General features: G+C 32.3%; 2 protein-coding genes and 1 long non-coding RNA gene across 3 annotated transcripts; 1 reads left to right on the top strand and 2 right to left on the bottom strand.

The window, feature by feature from the left end:
- Nucleotides 1-500: 500 nt before the first annotated feature.
- Nucleotides 501-3035, top strand: LOC126700233 (60S ribosomal protein L13-1). Its single transcript, XM_050398270.1, has 5 exons — nucleotides 501-650; nucleotides 1430-1545; nucleotides 1707-1840; nucleotides 2363-2521; nucleotides 2610-3035. Exons 2-5 carry the CDS (start codon nucleotides 1437-1439, stop codon nucleotides 2829-2831), a joined length of 624 nt encoding a protein of 207 aa, XP_050254227.1. The 5' UTR covers nucleotides 501-650; nucleotides 1430-1436; the 3' UTR covers nucleotides 2832-3035.
- A 1464-nt stretch (nucleotides 3036-4499) lies between these two features.
- On the bottom strand, nucleotides 4500-8786 carry LOC126700234 (protein AGENET DOMAIN (AGD)-CONTAINING P1-like). The gene is made up of 3 exons (XM_050398271.1): nucleotides 8127-8786; nucleotides 5501-5953; nucleotides 4500-4833 (listed from the first exon to the last, which is right to left on the bottom strand). The coding sequence occupies exons 1-3, from the start codon at nucleotides 8568-8570 to the stop codon at nucleotides 4819-4821; spliced, it is 912 nt and encodes a 303-aa protein (XP_050254228.1). The 5' UTR covers nucleotides 8571-8786; the 3' UTR covers nucleotides 4500-4818.
- Nucleotides 8787-14327: 5541 nt separating this feature from the next.
- LOC126700235 (uncharacterized) lies at nucleotides 14328-19382 on the bottom strand. The gene is made up of 5 exons (XR_007647087.1): nucleotides 18926-19382; nucleotides 18762-18833; nucleotides 16939-17018; nucleotides 15871-16108; nucleotides 14328-14543 (listed from the first exon to the last, which is right to left on the bottom strand). It is a non-coding gene; the product is annotated as an uncharacterized LOC126700235 (long non-coding RNA).
- Between the last annotated feature and the right edge of the window lie 322 nt (nucleotides 19383-19704).

A 19704-nucleotide genomic window follows, 5' to 3' on the forward strand; every position in this document is an offset into this window, starting at 1 on the left:
AATTGAAATCACTGAGATCATCTTATCATAAAATATCATATCTAAAAATGATTCATATGAAGTTTTCAGAATGCCATCCAAGACAAAGAAATAAAAACATTCACTCATAAAACAAACTCCAAATGGGAAACCATGTTTTATTTTTTGAGTGTGATTTTTTTTTTCCTTTAAATTTAAGGTTTTAATTATATTTAAAAGAAAATTTAATAACTTTAGTATTTTTAAAAATAATAATTTTTTTTAATAATTCACTACACTTTTTTAGGCGCATGGATTGATGGTGATTAAAAACATCTGAACTCAACTTCATAGAATAAAATGATAAGAATGAAATTTGCATTTTAGCATAATATTCCTTTTTCTCTCTCTCTCTCTCTCTCTCTTCGAAAAAAAATACTACTCAAAATGTCAGGCCCATGAACCGTTGGGTTCGAACCCAACCCATTACCATCCAATTATGGATGTCTAACAAAACCCAAAAAAAGGCCCAAGTAGCGGCCCAGCTCAGCCGAAACCCTATTTAGGGTTTTCACAACCATTTCCTCTTTATATAAAACTCTAAGAAACCCTAAAACAATCCTCCCTTGCGGCTGAGCTATAGCGAGCTAGAGACACACACACACACAGAGATTAGCTTCTTCATTGCTCAGGTCTGTAAATTCATATCTTCTTTCTCTTTCTCTTTCTTGCCTTGGTTCGTTCCATTATTGCATTTCTATTACCGTCTCTTATCTCTGTTTGGTTGTTGAGAAAAAAAAGCTGTCTTTGGGTTAGAAAATTTTAAGGACTAGTAGTACTATACTGTTGTTTTGCTGCAAATCTTAGGGTACAACTACACATGGGTTTGCGTTTGTTTGTTTGTTTGTTTTAGATCTCTGGGGTTTATTGCTCTCTCAAAGCCATTCTTGTTTTGTTTATTCTGTAATGAATTCTTTGCTATTCGTTTTGTTCTGTCTGTTTCGATTTGACCCTGTTTGGTTGCTGAGAAAAAAAAAGATGGGGTTGTGGGGAAATTGAAAGAAACGAAGGATTTTATGTTGAAGATGAAGGTTGTGTTGTATATGTTCATACAAAAGCATCCTTTTTTCTATTTATTTAGTTTTGTTTGCTAATAACCCTGTTTTTATTGAAGTAAATCGTTTATTGTTTGATGAAAAATGGGTCTTTTTTTTTATTGTAATTTAGGAGAATAGAAAAAGAAAAAGGTAGCTAAAACCAAGAACATGGTTTATTAGAGTTTAGTGAATGTCAAAAGCATGTTTAGATTCAGCAGTGATAGAAAGAGATCTTTGTTTGTGTGCGCGTTTAAAAGGTGTGCCCCTTGGACCGATGTATATTCTTTTTTGGTGCATTCATTTTGTGAATTTCATTGTGTCTAAGATTTTCCTTGCTCCATTTTTGTAATATCATTCTTTGAATTTACTTACAGGTAAGAAATGGTGAAGCACAACAATGTTATCCCTAATGGGCATTTTAAAAAGCACTGGCAGAACTATGTGAAGACATGGTTCAATCAACCAGCTCGCAAGGAGAGAAGAAGAATTGGTGGGTATATTATTTTCTTGCATCTGGATTTGCCCTATTTTGGTCCTGAATTGTTACACTTTGATTGTTCATACACGTAAACATAACCCACCCTCCAATTTTATTGCAAAATAATATTGTTGAGTGATATTTGACTGACTCATATGTTAAATTATTTCCAGCTCGCCAGAAGAAGGCTGTCAAAATCTTCCCCCGCCCTACTACTGGAAAACTCCGTCCTATTGTACATGGACAGACACTGAAGTATAACATGAAAGTGAGATCTGGAAGGGGCTTTTCTCTGGAAGAATTGAAGGTGGGGTATTTTTGTTATTGTCTGTTAAACTTCTGCTTCCAGTATGATGACTTGTAACTGCTGTGTTTGTTCTGAAATTAGATAATTATTTCTTGAAAATGGTTATTTTAAAAATATTCTTGAAGGGTAAGTGGTTGTTCAATCAGAATTGGGCAGAAGACTGATTCCTTGTCTTCCTTCTGTCCTACTTGGTAGTACCGCCTATACAAAAGGCTACTAAACTGACATGGCAACTTATGTAATTGGTGCCACATTAACAACAACAATAAAAAAGTTTCTTACATTTTTTATATGTATTCAAAAGTTGAGACATCATTTTGTAAAACTTAAAAAAAAAAAATTGAAGTGGGTGGTATCATTGTTTATATTATGTAAGCAATATTTTGGCAATCCCATTCTTGCAATTATTGCCTGTCTATAAGCTGTGCTTTATCTTCTGTTTGTTGTAATTTATGCTGGTATCATCTCCCTTTTTGTGTTATGGTTTAACAAGATAAATTCCCATTATTCTTTTATAAACAGGCTGCAGGTATTCCCAAGAAGTATGCACAGTCCATTGGGATTGCAGTTGATCATCGCAGAAGGAATCGTTCCCTGGAGGGTCTTCAGGCTAATGTTCAGAGGCTGAAGACATTTAAGGCCAAATTGGTTGTCTTCCCAAGGCGTGTTGGCAAATTTAAGGTTTGTTTTAATGTCTGAAGTGCTTTTATCGTACAAATGGATGCTTGCTTGTGTTCCCTGATTTCTCATTTTCTCATATGTCTTGCAGGCTGGTGATTCTGCACCTGAGGAACTTGCATCTGCCACCCAGGTCCAAGGCCCATACTTGCCCATTGTACGTGAGAAGCCATCTGTGGAGCTTGTGAAGGTTACTGAAGAGATGAAATCATTCAAGGCCTATGACAAACTCCGTCTTGAGCGGATGAACGTCCGTCATGTTGGTGCCAGGCAGAAGAGAGCAGCAGAAGCTGAGAAGGATGAAAAGAAATAGTTGGTTTAATAATAACATCAGGCAGTCTAAATATTTTTTAATGTTGAACCGTCTTTTGCAATTTTGGTTTGAGCCATTTATCTTCTGGACTCGGCTACAACTTAGCTTTGTTTTGAGTTTATGAATTTGTGGATTTCATGGATATGTTGACCTTTATTCAGTAATGGTTTTGGTACCTTCGTTAGAATGAATACATTTTGGTTATCTGCTGTCCTTTATAGAACTATGGACCTTTAGATTTTTTTGCAAAATCTATGGATCTATTTTTAGTTTTTTACATTGTTGTAACTCGGCAATTTCTTGAGCTTTTTGGTAGGAAGAAGTGGGCTGAACTATGGAGGCTGACCATTCTGGTCCTCAGTATGCCAAATTGAGTTTTTTCTCAAGAATATAGTGTAGTGTCAGTTGTTGAAATTGTTCCTACTGATGTAAACGCTACGATCTATGAACTTGGTCTCTCCGAAAATTTCTTTAGGGTAAAATATTTTATGTTTCCATCTCACCCATCTTGTCTTACTGTCAAGTGTGACCTTTTCCTGTCTCAAAAAGTTGATGGTATGCTCATACATGAATTTGTGTTGCTGGTCTTGCTCTCTGCGACTCAGCATTCCTGGATACAAAGAATGAGCACGCTCACTGAATTGAGTGAGCTACTTAGGTAGCATGCCATGTCCCAGAGATCACTTGCCATTGAAATTTCTAAACATCTCAATGAAAATCCTGAAATTCTAATGTCCTGCAATCCATTGATCCAATGTTTGCTTGTATTCTATATGTTAGTGACTGTGATCTAACCCAAATCATGTGCTTGTTCTTAGGGTGCTTCCATATGCTGATCTTTTAAGGAGAGAGTTAAAGGCCATTTGGTTAATATTGTCTTTTGAGCATATGTGATGTGGATTGTTACCTCAGATTTATGGGGAAAAAGAAATTTAATTTTGTAGCACAGATTTTTGTATCAACGCATGGCAAGAGAAATTATAAGAAAAATAACTTAAATCTTCAGATCCATCGCTCTTGCTAACTCCAAAATATTTTTGGATGTGATTGTTAGCTCCAATTAATTGATCTAATACTGCCAAATTATTAATGATTCTATATGATGCCTATTGCTCTGTCAGTGGTCTTATTTAGTGTAATTCTAGGACATTTTAATGTCTAAAAACTATCAAGCAAGCGTAAGTAAAATGAACAAGGTCAGTGTTAATATTTAATAATCTCTTTCGCCATTAGCAGACACAATTCATCAGGACTTGCTTATTTTCGGGAATAATAAATTTCAACTAGATTTATGGGTTGTAAATTGTAAGTTGTAACTACTACTCATCCAATACTAGAGGGGAATCTTTGGTTTAGCAAGCTGATTCTATACCACGTTGTCCAAAACTGAAACTTTCTCCAAGAAAGGAGAAGCGACTTTTCTAAGAGGTACCTCACTTCTTTGTGTGGGAAATAGTGGGGGAGGGGTGAGTGGGATTCCAACCACAGACATGGTACCACAAAAGATTCACAAACATGGTTGAATAATAACATACTGCTGAATAATAACAAAGCACATGCCTCTACAAATGAATACAAATGGCCAAGTAAACCATTTTTGAGCGCCACAGGTTGCACACAAGTCAGTTAACTGTAAATCCAATAACCAATGTTTGCAATTTTGTGATATACTGAAAGGAACCATTATAATATATGTAAATGACAAGATCTGAAGGATTAAGTTTAAGTATTACTAGAGTAGCTAGAGGTTTTGGTAAGAGTCTCCAATATCTAACAGACAAGTCAATGCCGGGATAAGGCAATCAGCGCATTTATAATTGTTAGCCAAACAACCATGTACATTTTGGTCACTTGCTCAAGGAAACAGAGGTGATTTACTATCACATTACAGAACCCCTCAGAATGGTATGTGAGCAGCAATGAATCTGAAGATGCATGAACCAGATGTCCCAGCAACATTACCTAGTCAGCATTCCTCTTTGATGAATCAGAACTTTAATGCCTGAAAAAGATTCCCAGTTAGTAAATCATAAGAAGGATCTTTAGTAATAAGTATGCAATATTTAAATATCAAAAAGGGAATGTTGTGATAGTTATTAGTGTCATAAACAGAAATTCGAAAGTAAATAGTTGCTTACAATTCAATATACCATGTTATAGAATCTTCTGTTTCCTCATGCATATATGGATTAACTTTTGATCAACATATTGGTACGACTGTAAAATTCATATTGCCATGAAATAAATGATTTTCAAAAGCTTTGATGTTTAAAGTTTAAACAGTTGTGACCATGCACTTGAACTTCATGACTTCCAGGCAGATTCTTCTTTTATCAATCAACAAAAAACTTGTCTGAATTGAACAAGATATGCATAACCATTAAATTAATTTTCTACTACTATGTCCTCTATATATCAGTAAATCAAAAACTGGTTAAAATTTTTTCAGAAAACAAAATTTTCAGAAGAATTTTACACTGTTCTCAATTCAATTCAAACACATTATCTAAACTAAGTTTTGAACAGCCTCTTGTAACTCAAAGGGAATGTAAGACGCCTACTACTGACAGATCAAGTTCTCTACGCCCCCTCAAACAACTCCTATAACAGTACAACAAAAGGAAAAGAAATAAAATTTGTCAGTAAATATTTAAACAAGGTATTCATACCTGAGAAGCCATGACCCAAGTTCCATCTATCCAATCTTGATGTGGTCTTAAGTCAGAGTGACGAAACTCCCCGTAGTCTTTTGTTCTCTTGAAGTAAATTTTGTATTTTGAGCCCTTAAGGATCTTTGAAATCACACCCTCCCACCACCCATCATTGTAATAAGCATCAACTTCTTCATTCAGGTTGAAACTATCAACCACAACAGCATCAGGAGGACAAGGCCTCATGTGCTTTATATCAACCTCTTCTCTCAAAAACTGTTTGTTATCCTCAGTTCTCAGGCTCTTGTACTCAACAAGGTATTTGTCCTGTCCGATAGCATTGATAACTTTTGCAGAAAACCAAGCACCTTCAAACCCAGCTTCATCACTGCATACCTCAATTTGCGTTCCTTTGCTAAGATTCTTCATACTTGAGTTGCTGGAACTTGGTTCCATCCTCATTGACACTTCCTGCATCCAAAGTTTTAGGAAGATTAATCTTGTAAACCAAACAAGAAAGATGAACAAACAAAGCAAGAACATAAAGCAGTACAAAAGCATGAATCTGCTATGACTATTACAAAACATTTAGTTTGAATAGATTGTACAGACTCTACATCCAATATACAAATTTTTACAGTTATCTACCTCTATATTCTTTCCATGATACAGCTTATAAAGTGGTACTTATTTCGTTAATGTTTGTGGCCTTATTTTAATTACTTGGCACATTTGTACATTAGAATCAAAAGTCCATGCCTACAAGTTTAAGGAAAAAAAAAAATTTTAATTTTTTTTAAAAAATATTAAATAATTAATTTTTATTTATAAGTAAACTTGTGTCAATGCTTTAACATAAGGAAAGCTACAAGAATAGAAGTAAAAGAGAGAAGGAATACTTGCACAAAAGCAAGCAAGTGTATTATCATTTTTATTTTGCCTGGTTTAATAATTGAGTAAACCACCAGCTGGTTCTTCTTGCGATTTGTTTAATTATTTCAACTCAAATCCTAGGTTTAACATAATCAAGAAATTTTACACGAGAATTTAATTTCTGAATGATATATAGCACCTAGAAGAAAAGAGAACGAAAAAAAGGAAAAAGAACAAGGGTTGAGTTAAGAAGAAAATGATATAATATAATAATGGGGATTAAAACCCAATTTACAGTGACTGGAAAATTGTTCTTTAAGTAATTTTCTGTATCTCATAAGGACAACTCTCCATTGTAAGCCCTTAATCAAGCTGAATATAAGATCTTCAAGAAGTTATTTAAAGACTATCTTTCTCAACCAAGTGAAAGCATCATAAGGGGTTTCAAAGATAAAGCAATTCACAAATTTAAACTATCTAGTACAAGAGAAAGAAGAAACAAGGACTCCAAGATGCAGTATTTCCTGAAAGAGAATTAAATATCGAACAAAATTATTGCATTCTTGCAAAGTGAAAAAGTTTCTAAAGAGACATTCCATCTTGAAGACAAGTTTCAAAGTTATTTTTGCATTTTTTACACATTCCATTATTATTTATTTTGCTTGCTCTCCTTATCTTCTCACTACTTTACATGACAAAGTAAAAATTTCCAAATTTATGTTAATTGACAAAAATCACCTTTGTCCCTACACTTGACTAAGATATTTCTGAAAGGAGCATAGTAGTAGTACTCTTCCCAGAATGGATTATAAATAAATATTTTCAGGTACCAATGACTTTGATAGGTAGAGATGTACAATCTTAATGATGATTATCGGGCTCAATCTAGACAAATTTTTCATTTAGTAGCATCCTAAGTAGGCATATTTGACTTTCATTTGTCCAACTATAATTGTGAAAACGTTATTCTTCTACTAAAGGAAGACAAAATTTTGTTAAATAATATTTTATGAATATGAAAAATTAATGCCCATAGAACTATAAAGAAAAACCTTTTTTTCCTGTACTAGTCATTTTCAAAAACAGATGCCAGTTTCTGCTATGAGACTGGTTAAAACATCAAAAGAATGCCATGCATGAATACCGCGAAAAAGGAGCAGGATTTAGCCTAAAATTTAATTGTAATACATGATTGATGGCCCTGGGTCACAGTGGATACCAAAGTAAAAAATGCAATGTGTTTCCCAACTCTATATGTCTCAGTGTCTATATTATATTTCATCTGTCTAAGAGATTTGATTATGCATGCATAAATTCTTGTAGATCAGGTGTATGACTGTTTAGGTTTTAAAGAGAGAGATATATATATATATATATATCCATAAAATTTTAATTCATCAATGCCAAACAATGAGTGCTTTAATTATCGTGTTCTTTCTAATAACTAAATGTATGTCATGGAAACCAAGATTCTTGTAACTCAATGACACTGTTTGGTCTCTCTTATGAGAGGTTTTCCCTCGCCACTTCCGGTAACAATTGAATTATTTTTAAAAAGAAAATGTCTATCATAATTCCATTCCAACAAATACTACGTGTATTTCCCTAAGTTCCGTACGAGTTTCTGTCAGTTTTTTCATCAAACATTTACAATGCATACCTTCTGAATATTGAAAGAAGCCAATCGGGGAACAGGGTGAAGAAAAACCAAAAAATAACAAAAGAGAAAGAAAACCCATCAACAAAAACCAAATAAAGAAGAAACTGTTACCCTAGGTGGAAGCCAAGCTCCCTTATCCCACTCCTGGTGAACCCTAAGCTCTGAAGGTAGAAACTGAAACTGTTGCTTCGCAAACCTAAAGTAAACCCAGAACAATGACCCTTCATCATCAACTTCAGTGATCACTCCTTCCCACCACCCTCCACTGAAAAAAGCATCCACTTCGTCTCCAAACTCGAAACGATAACCGGGTTCGGAAGGCGGTGGCGGAAGGGGCCTTAAGAGCACCAAATCAACCTCTTCCCTCAAGGGTTCATCGTTGGCTTCTAAGTGTTTGTATTCAACCACAAACTTGTCTGCATTCCAATCCCTGCCTATGATTTTTGCTGGGAAAAGCGTGCCTCGTAGGTTGTGGTCGATACTTGTGACCTCAACCTCGTCACCTATGCTGAAGTATGATTGAGCTGTTGTATCAGCGTGTTTTTTGCGAGGCATTGAGGCTCTTTAGGGTTTTCTGTCTTGCTCTCTCCAGGTGTGTATTGTATTTTAGGGTTTGGGTTTGGAAGAAGTGGACTGGAGATGAATAACGAGAGCAGGTATAAATAATACTATATTGTAACGGGAGTCGGGTTTTGCATATCTTTTGATTGGACGCAAATGCCCAAATCTAAATGGAGTGCTGCTGCTGCTGCTGCCGTGTGCCCGTGTGAGAGGGATTGTGTTCAATTATCTGTTGTTTTTATTTGCGTAATCATTATGAATTTAATGAGTGGACCCTATCATAAATGTAAGAGGAGAAAATATCATTTTTTGTATTCTAAGAGTACCTAAGAATTACTTTTTTTGTGAGTTCCAATTAACTCAACTAGTAAAATCTCTGATGGTTGTATAAGAGATCTGAGATTCAATCTTTGTTTACACAAAAAACTGATTAGTGTCTTAGTCTGATGATAAAAAGTTATTTTCAGAAGCGGACGTCATAGGTTGAAACTCTCTAAAAAAATAAAATTAATTTTTTTTGACATACCTAAGAATTACTTTTATCTATATATTTGTTGTATCAAGATATCTAATAGAAGTTATGGGTTCAAGTAATGACAAACTCTATTAGTGCTCAAATAATCTCATGTCATAACGCAATATGATGGATAAAGTGGTGTGAGAGCAGTGATCACACTGCAATCCCTTTTTTGTGTTCATAAAAAATAAGAGAAAACAAATTAAAATAGGTTCCATTTTGAGTAACAGTCTTTGTTCATATTATCTCTCTTTGTAGAGGTTAAATTTGAGGGATAGATAATACTCCATCGGTCTCAATTTATTGGCCTTCTATTCCATTTTGAGATATCCCAAGATGAAATCCTCTTTCTAAAATTAATAAATAGAATTTTTATCTTACCCATTACTTTGTTTAAAAATTCAATGCTATTTTTTTTTTTTAGTTTAATTAATGATAGTAGTTTTGGAAACTTATACTTTTTTTATAAGGTAGACAATACAATAAATAGTGTTCCCTTAAAATGTTTGATTTTTGAAACAGGACAAACAAACGAATAATGCTATAGCCATAAACTATTTTACAATATTTTTTACAAAATGTTCATATGAACAACCTTTTATTAGTTTTCATCTAGGTCCACCATTAATATCACATTTTCATTTATCAATAATCACTCACCACATCAGCAGTTTGTAAATTTTTTTGTAAAATAGTTTGTATTTCTAGCATTATTCTAAACAAATTGGGACGGTGGGACTTGGGAGTAATAACCTACAACAAATAGGTAAGAAAGCTTTGAATAAGTTATTTGATAAAATAGTAAACACCAAATTTGATGGAATGAATAGTCGCGGTGATCTACGTTTGGAAAACCAAACCAGATTGCTCGGTTTAATCATAAATTGGTTTTTCAAATTGATTTTATGAGCCACGATTGAACCGGATGATTCACTAGAACCTGTCGAGGTTCAACCACGTTCCATGTTAGTTATTAATTTGAAAAAATAAAATTTTAAAAAATAAATAAAATAAAATAAAATAAAAAGCAAAACCATGGTCCAAGCTAGTTTTAATTTTTTTTAAAATAAACATTGAAATGAAAATATTAGATATCGAAAAGCATGCCATATCAATAAAACAAATAAATAGACTTTCACATATATATTCATAATTGCGTAAACTATATATTTGGTTCCTATCCTATACACCATATTTTAATTTGGTCCCTAACCTTTCAATTATATCAATTTATTTCCTAACCTTTCAAAACCTTGTCAATTTAGTCTTTACCGTTATTTTTTGGATGAAAATCGATAACGTGTCTAATGGCCAAAATAAAAAATTAGAATTCGTTTATGTGACAATATACTAAAATTTTATTTTTGCTGTTTGACATGTCATCAATTTTCATATAAGATATAATGATAGAGACTAAATTAACATGACATTGAAATGTTAGAGACCAAATTGACATAATTGAAAGGTTAGGGACCAAATTAAAATATAGTGTATAGGATAGGGACCAAATATATAGTTTACCCTTCATAATTATTTCTTATGCCATTTTATTTTAATTAGCCACCTCAAATATATATATATATATAGTTTTATTCTTAAAGAATTAATTTTAACTTTAATATTTTTTTTTTGTTATGCTTTACCATTTTCTAAATTTCTTATATAAGTTGTAAAATATGCTTAAACATTATTTTAATATCCCTAGATTTTTTTATTCAAGATTCCTCACTTTAAAATTTTTTTCATTTATCTTTATTTAAATTAATTATTAAAATAATTATGATATCATCACAATTCAACCTCTAGTTAAACCGTAGCCCAGCCTTACAACCTTGAGCCTCTTCCCTAAATATTTTTTTAATCAAGATTCCTCATATTTAAAATTTGTTTCATTTATCTACATTTTAGTTAATTATTAAATTAATTATAATGTTATCACAATTCAACCTCCCAATAAACCTCGACCCAATCTTAAAACCTTGAGACTTTTTAATTTTTAGTTCTTTCAATGTTTTTTTTTTTTTATTTATGTTTTTTTTAACATGAAAAATAGTTCTATAGAAGAGCCCTTTAAACTCATCTCTAGTTAGTAAAACCTATGGGCTGCTAACCCTACTTGTCAAAACCAGTTGCTAGATAATCTAGAAGCATTCAATCATGACAGGTTAAGCAATTTATGCTCATGCCAAAGAGCAGAAAAATTTGAATCAAAACCACGGTGGTGATAACAAAGTCTCCTAATTACTCTATGGAATAAAAGATATAATGGTTCTTTAACAAGAAGTTGACCATAATTATATAGTATGTGAAAAATGTAAAAAAGATCTTGGATTATTGGAGACATCTTTAAATAATCTTTTAAGACATTTTTAACTTTCCTAAGAATCTTAAAAGAATTTAGAAGAAGATTGTAAATACCTTTATGAAAATCCAAAATGTGAAAAATGTTGATTCCATTTTTAAAAGTGGGTATTGACATTCATGGGAAATTATTTACACTCTATTTGTTTTGATGGAAAATATTGTGTAAAGGTTGTTTTCCATATTTTTTAGTGTTTGGTAGCATAAAAAAAAAAAAAATGAGTTAAAGGAAAACTATCTTTAGTCAACATAAAAAATATAACTTATTTTTACAGATTTTTTTCCACTGTTTTTTTTTTTTTTTTGGAAAACAACTCTATCTCACAACAAGCTAAATAAGGGAAGTTATAATATTTTTTTTCAACTCATTTAAAATTACTACCAAAAATAGGAAAATGAGATAGTTTTATAGAAATTACTTTTTGGAAAATAACTCATTTTCTAAAAAATTTCATCACTAAAACAAACAGAGCATTAGTACATATTATATGTCAAAAATGTCCAATGTTCATTTGACTCACTAATATAATGCCATGTATCCAAATTTATTGAGTGAGACCTTGTCACAATACTAACAATACCATTCAAATAAAAGATATATAATAAAAACAAAGACCTTTGTCACCACCACTTCCCCATCTCTAACGTTGTCAAGTACTCTAACTAAAAACTTCATGGTAACATCAACCCCACCCAACGTACCCATTTCCGCCACTGAATGAGGATGAGGAGATCTATGTTGCTGATGAGCCTCCCATCACCCACGACACCATGTCGTTATCCTCATCCCCAAATACTATTAGCAAAAACATTTTAAACACATGATAAGGCAATAAGTGCTTCACATTAAAGAATTTAGACATTTTTTTTTAATTTATTTATATATATAAAGGATAGAAATTCTACTTTAGCCTAATCTAATTATACATGTGGGAGCTCCCTTTTGGAGACTTAAACTTGGCATTTGCCCCTCACACCCTACAAGCACTTAATACTTGTGGAGTGACCATTGCGTCAAGGGTTCAGCATTTCAGCTTCATAAAAGACCCATCAAGTTGCCTTTCTTTACTCAAAATCACCCACACAAGGACTTCTTCCTTGATAAGAAGCTTGGTTCGATGAACATCAACTGCTGAATTATATTTTCATTGGATTCTACATTTTTGAACTTCACTTGAGCATGAAAATTCTTCAAAAAAATCTACAATATCCACAACTTTGTTGTTTGCCTTCGTAGAAAGGTGATAAAGGATAATAAAAAATTATGACTTTTGAAGGCTTAGAACCACATACCACCTTAAAAGGAGAAGTATTGATAATTTTAATTGAGAGAAGAGTTGTAGACTCTCGCCAACTATACATATCAACAATTTCTCAAGCTTCTATTACCATTTTGGTTTGACTATCAGTTTGAGGATAAAAGTACTAAACTCAATTTAATCCCCACTTTCCTCCGTAAAGTTCTCTAAAAATGAGCAAGGAACTTGGCATATTTATTAGGAAAAATAGAAGTAGATAGTCCATGTAACTTGTAGCCCTCTTTGAAAAAAATTACAATACTTGAGGTATCCACGGTCTTCTCAAGATGAGAAATTAAATAGAGCCATCTTGGGAATTGATCAACCAACACCATGATTAAGTCTTTCTTCCTTTGGGTAGGTCGATTACCAAGCACAAAATCCACACTAAGAGAATTCTCATCAAATGTGTCAAATGCTATAAATGCTATTTTTTAACATCTAATTTTAAAATACACACTACATCAAAGGTGCTAGATGTTATTAATTTTGACATCTTGCTACAGTGGGCTGCTATCTCTAGCAGCTCACTATAGAAAGATGTAAAATATATAAATATATATATATATATATATATATATATTTGTTTAATGAAACATGGAGTGGAGCCAAATGCTGTGACAGCTATTTCAGTGTTATCTGCTTGTAGTCATGGTGGGTTAATTGAAGAGGGGCTTGGTTTTTTCAATTCAATGATTAAAGATCACAGGGTTGAGCCTGGATTGGAGCATTACTCGTGCATGGTTGACATGTTGGGTCGAGCAGGACAACTTGATAGTGCAATTGATTTAATCAAGAAGGTGCTTGAAGGTTTTGAGGCCGGTGCAAGTATTTGGGGGGCACTTGGTAGTTGAAGGAAAAAAAACTTTATAACTAACAGGTACATGGTAGTTAATTGAAAACATAAAGAAAGAATAAAAAAATAATATTTAAATGAAGTGGTAAAATACTAGAACTTTTGATATTGGGTATATTGTAAAGTGAGTCGTTAAAATGAATAAAGTAATTTTTTAAGATGCTAAATGCTATATTTTATAGCATTCTTGATGAGAATGCTCTAATACACATCCAAGGTCTGGTTGTGGTACTACAACAAAAGTGGACTATAGTGACAAAACCAATCGACACAATATGTCCTTATTCCATCACCGAATAAATATGGTGACGAAATGGTGACGAAACAACGTTCATCACCTAAGCTCCGTCACAGAATGTATTGGTGACGAAAATGTTTCGTCACTAATACAAAAATGATAGGTGACGAAATTTTTTCGTCACCAATAAAAAATGATAGGTGACAAAAGTTTTTCATCACCTAATATTTTCGTCACTAAACCTTATTTTCAGTGACGGAATATTTCGTCACCAAATGTTTTTATTTTTCCAATTTCAATAGATTAGGTGACGAAGTTTTGTGTCACTGGTTTTTTTTTTTTTTCTTTTCAATAGATCAGGTGACGAATTATTTTGTCACCAATTTCTGCTTATAGTCAAATATAACAATAAAAATTATCGTCACCAATTTTATTTTTTTTATTAATATTCTTTACATTTACTTGCCATTACATTAAACTGTTCATTTCTAACCAAATCCATAAAAACAAACATCCATTCATTTCTAACCAAATCCATAAAAAAAACATCCATACAATCTAAAAATGCAATAAAGATGTTTACAAAGTAATTACAACCATTTATATACAAATAATGTCTTAGCTTCCAAACTTTATAGAAAATTATTTGAGTTCAAGTAGCCTCACAAAAGCTATCTTTTTGCCACCAATCCCATATCTGCACAAGTATAAAGGAAAATACATCAATAACAAACTAAACTGCAAACCTATATCCCTGATAAGATGTACTACAACAAAAAATATTATTATTAGTAAGACAATGCAAAAAAAGTCCACAGAATACCCAATAACAAACTAGAAAATAATCATAGTGCAACATCATATGAAGCCAAACTATCAAAGAAAGAAGACTCACAACATTCTCATCAAATAAAAACCAAACCCACGTTACAAATCATGGAGAAATCATAAAGAATGCAAAAAAAATCCCAATTTAAAACAAAACAAATAAAGTGAAATCCAAAACAAAAAACCAGCCACCATCATAAGCACAAACCCAACCACCACAACAAATAAAAAATCTAGCCAACACTATTAAAAAATAAAATAAAATAAAAACTAGCCACCACCATTAAACAAAAACCATAGCCACCACCATAAACAAAAAACTCACCACCACTATTAAACAAAAAACATAGCAACCACCATTAACACAAAAACCCAGCCACAACCATAAACAAAAAAAACCCAGCCATTACAATAAACAAAAAACTCAGCCACCACCACTATTAAACCAAAAAACACAGCCACCACCATTAACACAAAAACCCAACCACTACCATAAATAAAAAAACCCAACCACCACCATTAAACAAAAAGCATAGTCACCACCATTAACACAAACCCAGCCACTACCATAAACAAAAATCTCACCACCACCATTAAACAAAAAACATAGCCACCAACACAAAAACTCAGCCACTGTTATAAACAAAAAACCCAACTATCACAATAAACAAAAAGCATAGTCACCACCATTAACACAAAAACTCAGCCACTACCATAAACAAAAAACCCACCACCACCATTAAACAAAAAACACAGCCACCACCATTAACATGAAAACTCAGCCACTGTCATAAACGAAAAACCCAACCATCACAATAAACAAAAAAAAAAAACCCACCACTAACATTAAACAAAAAACTCAGTCACCACTATAAACAAAAAACCCACCACCACCATTAAACAAAAAACACAATTACCACCATTAACACAAAAACACAGTCATTGCCATAGACAAAAAACTCATCCATCACAATAAACAAATAACCCAACCACTACCATAAACACAAAAACCCAACCACACAATAAACAAAAAATCCAGCTACCATCATTAACACAATCCACCACCACCATTAAACAAAAAACTCCAACCACCACCACAAACAAAAAACCCACCACCGCCATTAAACAATATAGCAACATATACCATATACAAGCCCCAATACTAATGCTTTTAGGCAGGAAAATAAAACACTAACCAAGGTGTGTTCTAGTTAGTAGATGAGCTCTCCCCACTGCCACAAATGTCACTGTCACCCTTGCTCCTCAAATATTGTATGATGCAATCCATCTTCTCCTCCAGCCTACAGTTTGCATCCTAGAGTTCTTCTACTCGATCCTCCAGCTAGTAGTTTGCATCTTGCACCTTGGTTTTGCATTAGGGTACCCCACAACTACAAGACTAAGCCAATAAGCCTAGCCCTTTTCAGCAAACATCTATAAAAGCATTCAAAAGTGTGCAAATTTACGTGAGACTCTGCAAAGGTTTTGGCAAAATAAGTAAATAACCATGCTTTGACCACTTTTTGGTTATATACCCTTCATGCATATATTATCGGCTATTCCAATTTTCACAATAAATTTGGATTTTTTTCCGTTTATAATATATTATAATTATAAGCCCCCAATTTCAAATCACGCAAAAAGATTCTTGCTTAAAATTCGATAAGAATCAACAAACAAAAAGGAAAAGATGGATATTTTAACATGAATCATCAAAAACCATGTATCATGTATGCACCATTGTTGCAATGATTACAAAAATCAACTTGCAGCTAACTTTGACATACTTTGGGCTCAATATCAGTAAAGCATTGACAACTAGCTAGCATTGAATAGCTTCTTCTAGCTACTTCATTTGAAAAGACATACAGAATGATAATGATATTTTAAATAAAATAAAATCAAAAAATCAAAAACATCTAGCAAATTAGCAATTAATAGGGTCTTATCTCTTTAACTTTTTTAAACTACTAATATTTTCTTGTTTCCTAGCTAGTACTATTTATCTACCTTGATTAATAACCATTTTAAAAATATATATGAAAAGCATCAATATGCATAAATGAAAAAAGAAATGATATGATGATACAAATTATAATATTGTTTATAATATATATATTGTTTTAACAATTTTATATATATATTGTTTATAATATATTGATTATTATAATAATAAATAATATATTATAAGAATTTTAAAAAAGAAAGCAATGGAAAGAAAAATTAAAAAAAAAAAAAAAACTAAACAAAGAAAATACAAATACCTGGAGCACACAGCACAAGCACAAGCATAGAAGCTTCACAAAATAGAGTCACAAATTCAGGAGCCCACAGCAATACTTTACTGACAAGGATAATGAGAAAGGGACAAAATTAGTCACTCTTTGTTGTCTAAATTCAACACATAGTACGTTTACCAAAGAAATATTGAACACATAGTACATACATTACACTATTGCAATTCTAGAAAGTGCAAAACCTTTACTTTTAAACAAAGAGACAAAACTTTTACTTTTAAACAAAGGGATGAAAAAGCAAAGAACTAAAATCTGAAGAGATAAAAAAAAAAAAAAAAAAAAAAAGGGCAAAGGCAGTGCAGTGGTGAGAAGGACTAAAGGAGGCTGAAGGCAAAGATAAAGAACTAAAAGAAGAAAAAGAAAGTTTCAGACTTTTCTATTTTTTTACTGTGTACAAGTAAGCCTTGGGATGAAAATTAGAATTCCAAGGGGTTGATCTATGGTTGAAAATTAGAATTCCAACAGAATCAACCATTCTCAAACTACACAAAATATAACATTTGACCTCCTAGGATCTTGCCTAATGGACATGGCTAAAAAGGTAAGACACTATCAGTTGTCCAAATAATTCCAAGGGGTTGATCTATGGCTCCTAAGGCTTCATGCAATTTAAGAAGTCCTTGGTTTAAAACTCATAGCTGATATTTTGAGGTTACTCCTATCAAATTCCTTCCTATAATTACCTAATGTGTACAATAGACACACCTTGAGAAATAGCTAGGTGGTGGAAGAGCTTAGGACCCACATTGGCCAAAAAAAGAAAAAAGAAAAAATCGGTTGCCCCAAGTTTTAAATATGCTTTGTGAATATATTGATTTTGGTCTGCCTTTTTATCTTCATTTAATTATTTTTCAAAAGTTAAAGGTGGAAAAGTATTTATGTCTTTAAACCGTTGTGACAAGCTTAATTATCATCTTAATTGTAAAAGAAAAAAAAAGATTAAATCCACTTTTTCCTTTGAAATTGTTGTTGTTGCATGATACATGTCTTGTCCTGAGAGTTGATTAATTTACTTTTGTATCTTTCAGGGAATAGTTAGTGAAGAGAAAGTGGACTCCTTTAATATTCCATTGTATTACATGTCTCCCCAGGAACTAGAAGCTGCTGTGGATTGAAATGAGTATTTTAGTATAGAGAGAATGGAGGACTTACCTCCCATTCAAGAAATAATTACTAGTACCATTCCTAAAAGCCAAATAGTCGCATCTCACATGTTTCTTATGTCCTGTTTTGCCAAATTTGAAAATATTGACTAAATTTTTTTGAAAGATCTGTTCCAGATTAGCAAACGAAGTAAGCACCAAAAACACACTTAAAGAGTTTACTAGAACTGAAATTGTTAAACAAAGTGCACCACTTTGACTAAATATTGCTTAGTTTGAAAATGATATTAACAAGTAAACCAATGTTACTGACAAGTAAAGTAAGCACACAAAAACATAGAAACCCATAAAACAAGCATTTTGCGTACAAAGAAATCAGCCTCAAAAAAAAAAAAAAAAAAAAAAAAAAAAGATCTTTAAGGTCCTAGAAAAACCCAAATTCAGTACCAAACAAAAACTAACAAAACCCACAAAAATTAAACTAAAAAATCTAACATATCAAGTCACAAAATTGCATTTATTTAATAGACACATTTATGCACACGCATGAAGGGGAAAAAAAATTATAAAAGCAATGTCCAGAATCCATAATGATATACATAGATTTGCTGCTAAGTTTAAATATTATAAAATCAATAGGGCTTGTTGTTCCATATCTCAAAAAATCAATAGGGAAAGACTCATTACCTTCTCCAATCCCAAAAGCTATGTCCTAAAATCAACACCCTCTCTAATCCCAAAATCAATATCCTGCTAATCCTGAAAGAAGAAAAAATAATCCACAAAGTCACCAAGTTTAACATGAGAGAGAGATAGAGAGAAGAGTGATGAGAGAAAGAGAGAGAGCTTACCAGTCTTTTTGGGAGAGGTTGAGAGGCGTGGGTTTGTCTATGGGAGGAGAAAGAGGGAGTAACAGTGTTTTGTTTACCCAAAAAAAAAAAAAAAAAAAAAAAAAAAAGAAGAGGTAAGACTTAACTACAATACTTAGATACTATTCCTTAGATATTATTCTTTAGATCACTCTCTTAAGATTTTATCACGTGGATTTTTTCTCATTATAGAAGTATATTTTTAAAATTAAGTAGCCATATGAAAGAATCTTAAGAGAGGAACTTAAGTAACAGCACCTAAAATACTATACATAAATTTTATCCAATAAAAAATAATGAAAAAAAAAAAAAAAAAACCTAAAAAATTTAGAACTCGCCTGAAAATTGGTCACCACGCAAAAAGAAATAAAAAAAAATTCACTACGTGCTGTGCACTACTCAAAAGAAAAAACTGAACCTCCACTTTTAGTTTACAAACTTTGTGCTTCACTACTTTGCTAGTTTGCTAATTCTATTTGTATACACAACAATTCAATGAGAGCCACACCTTTGTTTTTTAGTTTTTAATATAGAATGAATGAGAGCCACATAATTTTGATATTCTTTTAAGCCTTGAGATTTTGTTTTACTTGCAACGATGTACATTATACTACTTTCTTCTTCTTTTTTTGGTTAAGTGTACATTGTACTACCTACTACTTCTCAAAAACATTATTATTATTATTATATTACCACTGCTACTTGATAATTATGATTTAGCTTTGATATTCACATAATTTAGTTTTTTTTTCTTCTTATGA

Source organism: Quercus robur, chromosome 9, assembly GCF_932294415.1.
Source record: "Quercus robur chromosome 9, dhQueRobu3.1, whole genome shotgun sequence".
Classification (NCBI taxonomy): Eukaryota; Viridiplantae; Streptophyta; class Magnoliopsida; order Fagales; family Fagaceae; genus Quercus; species Quercus robur.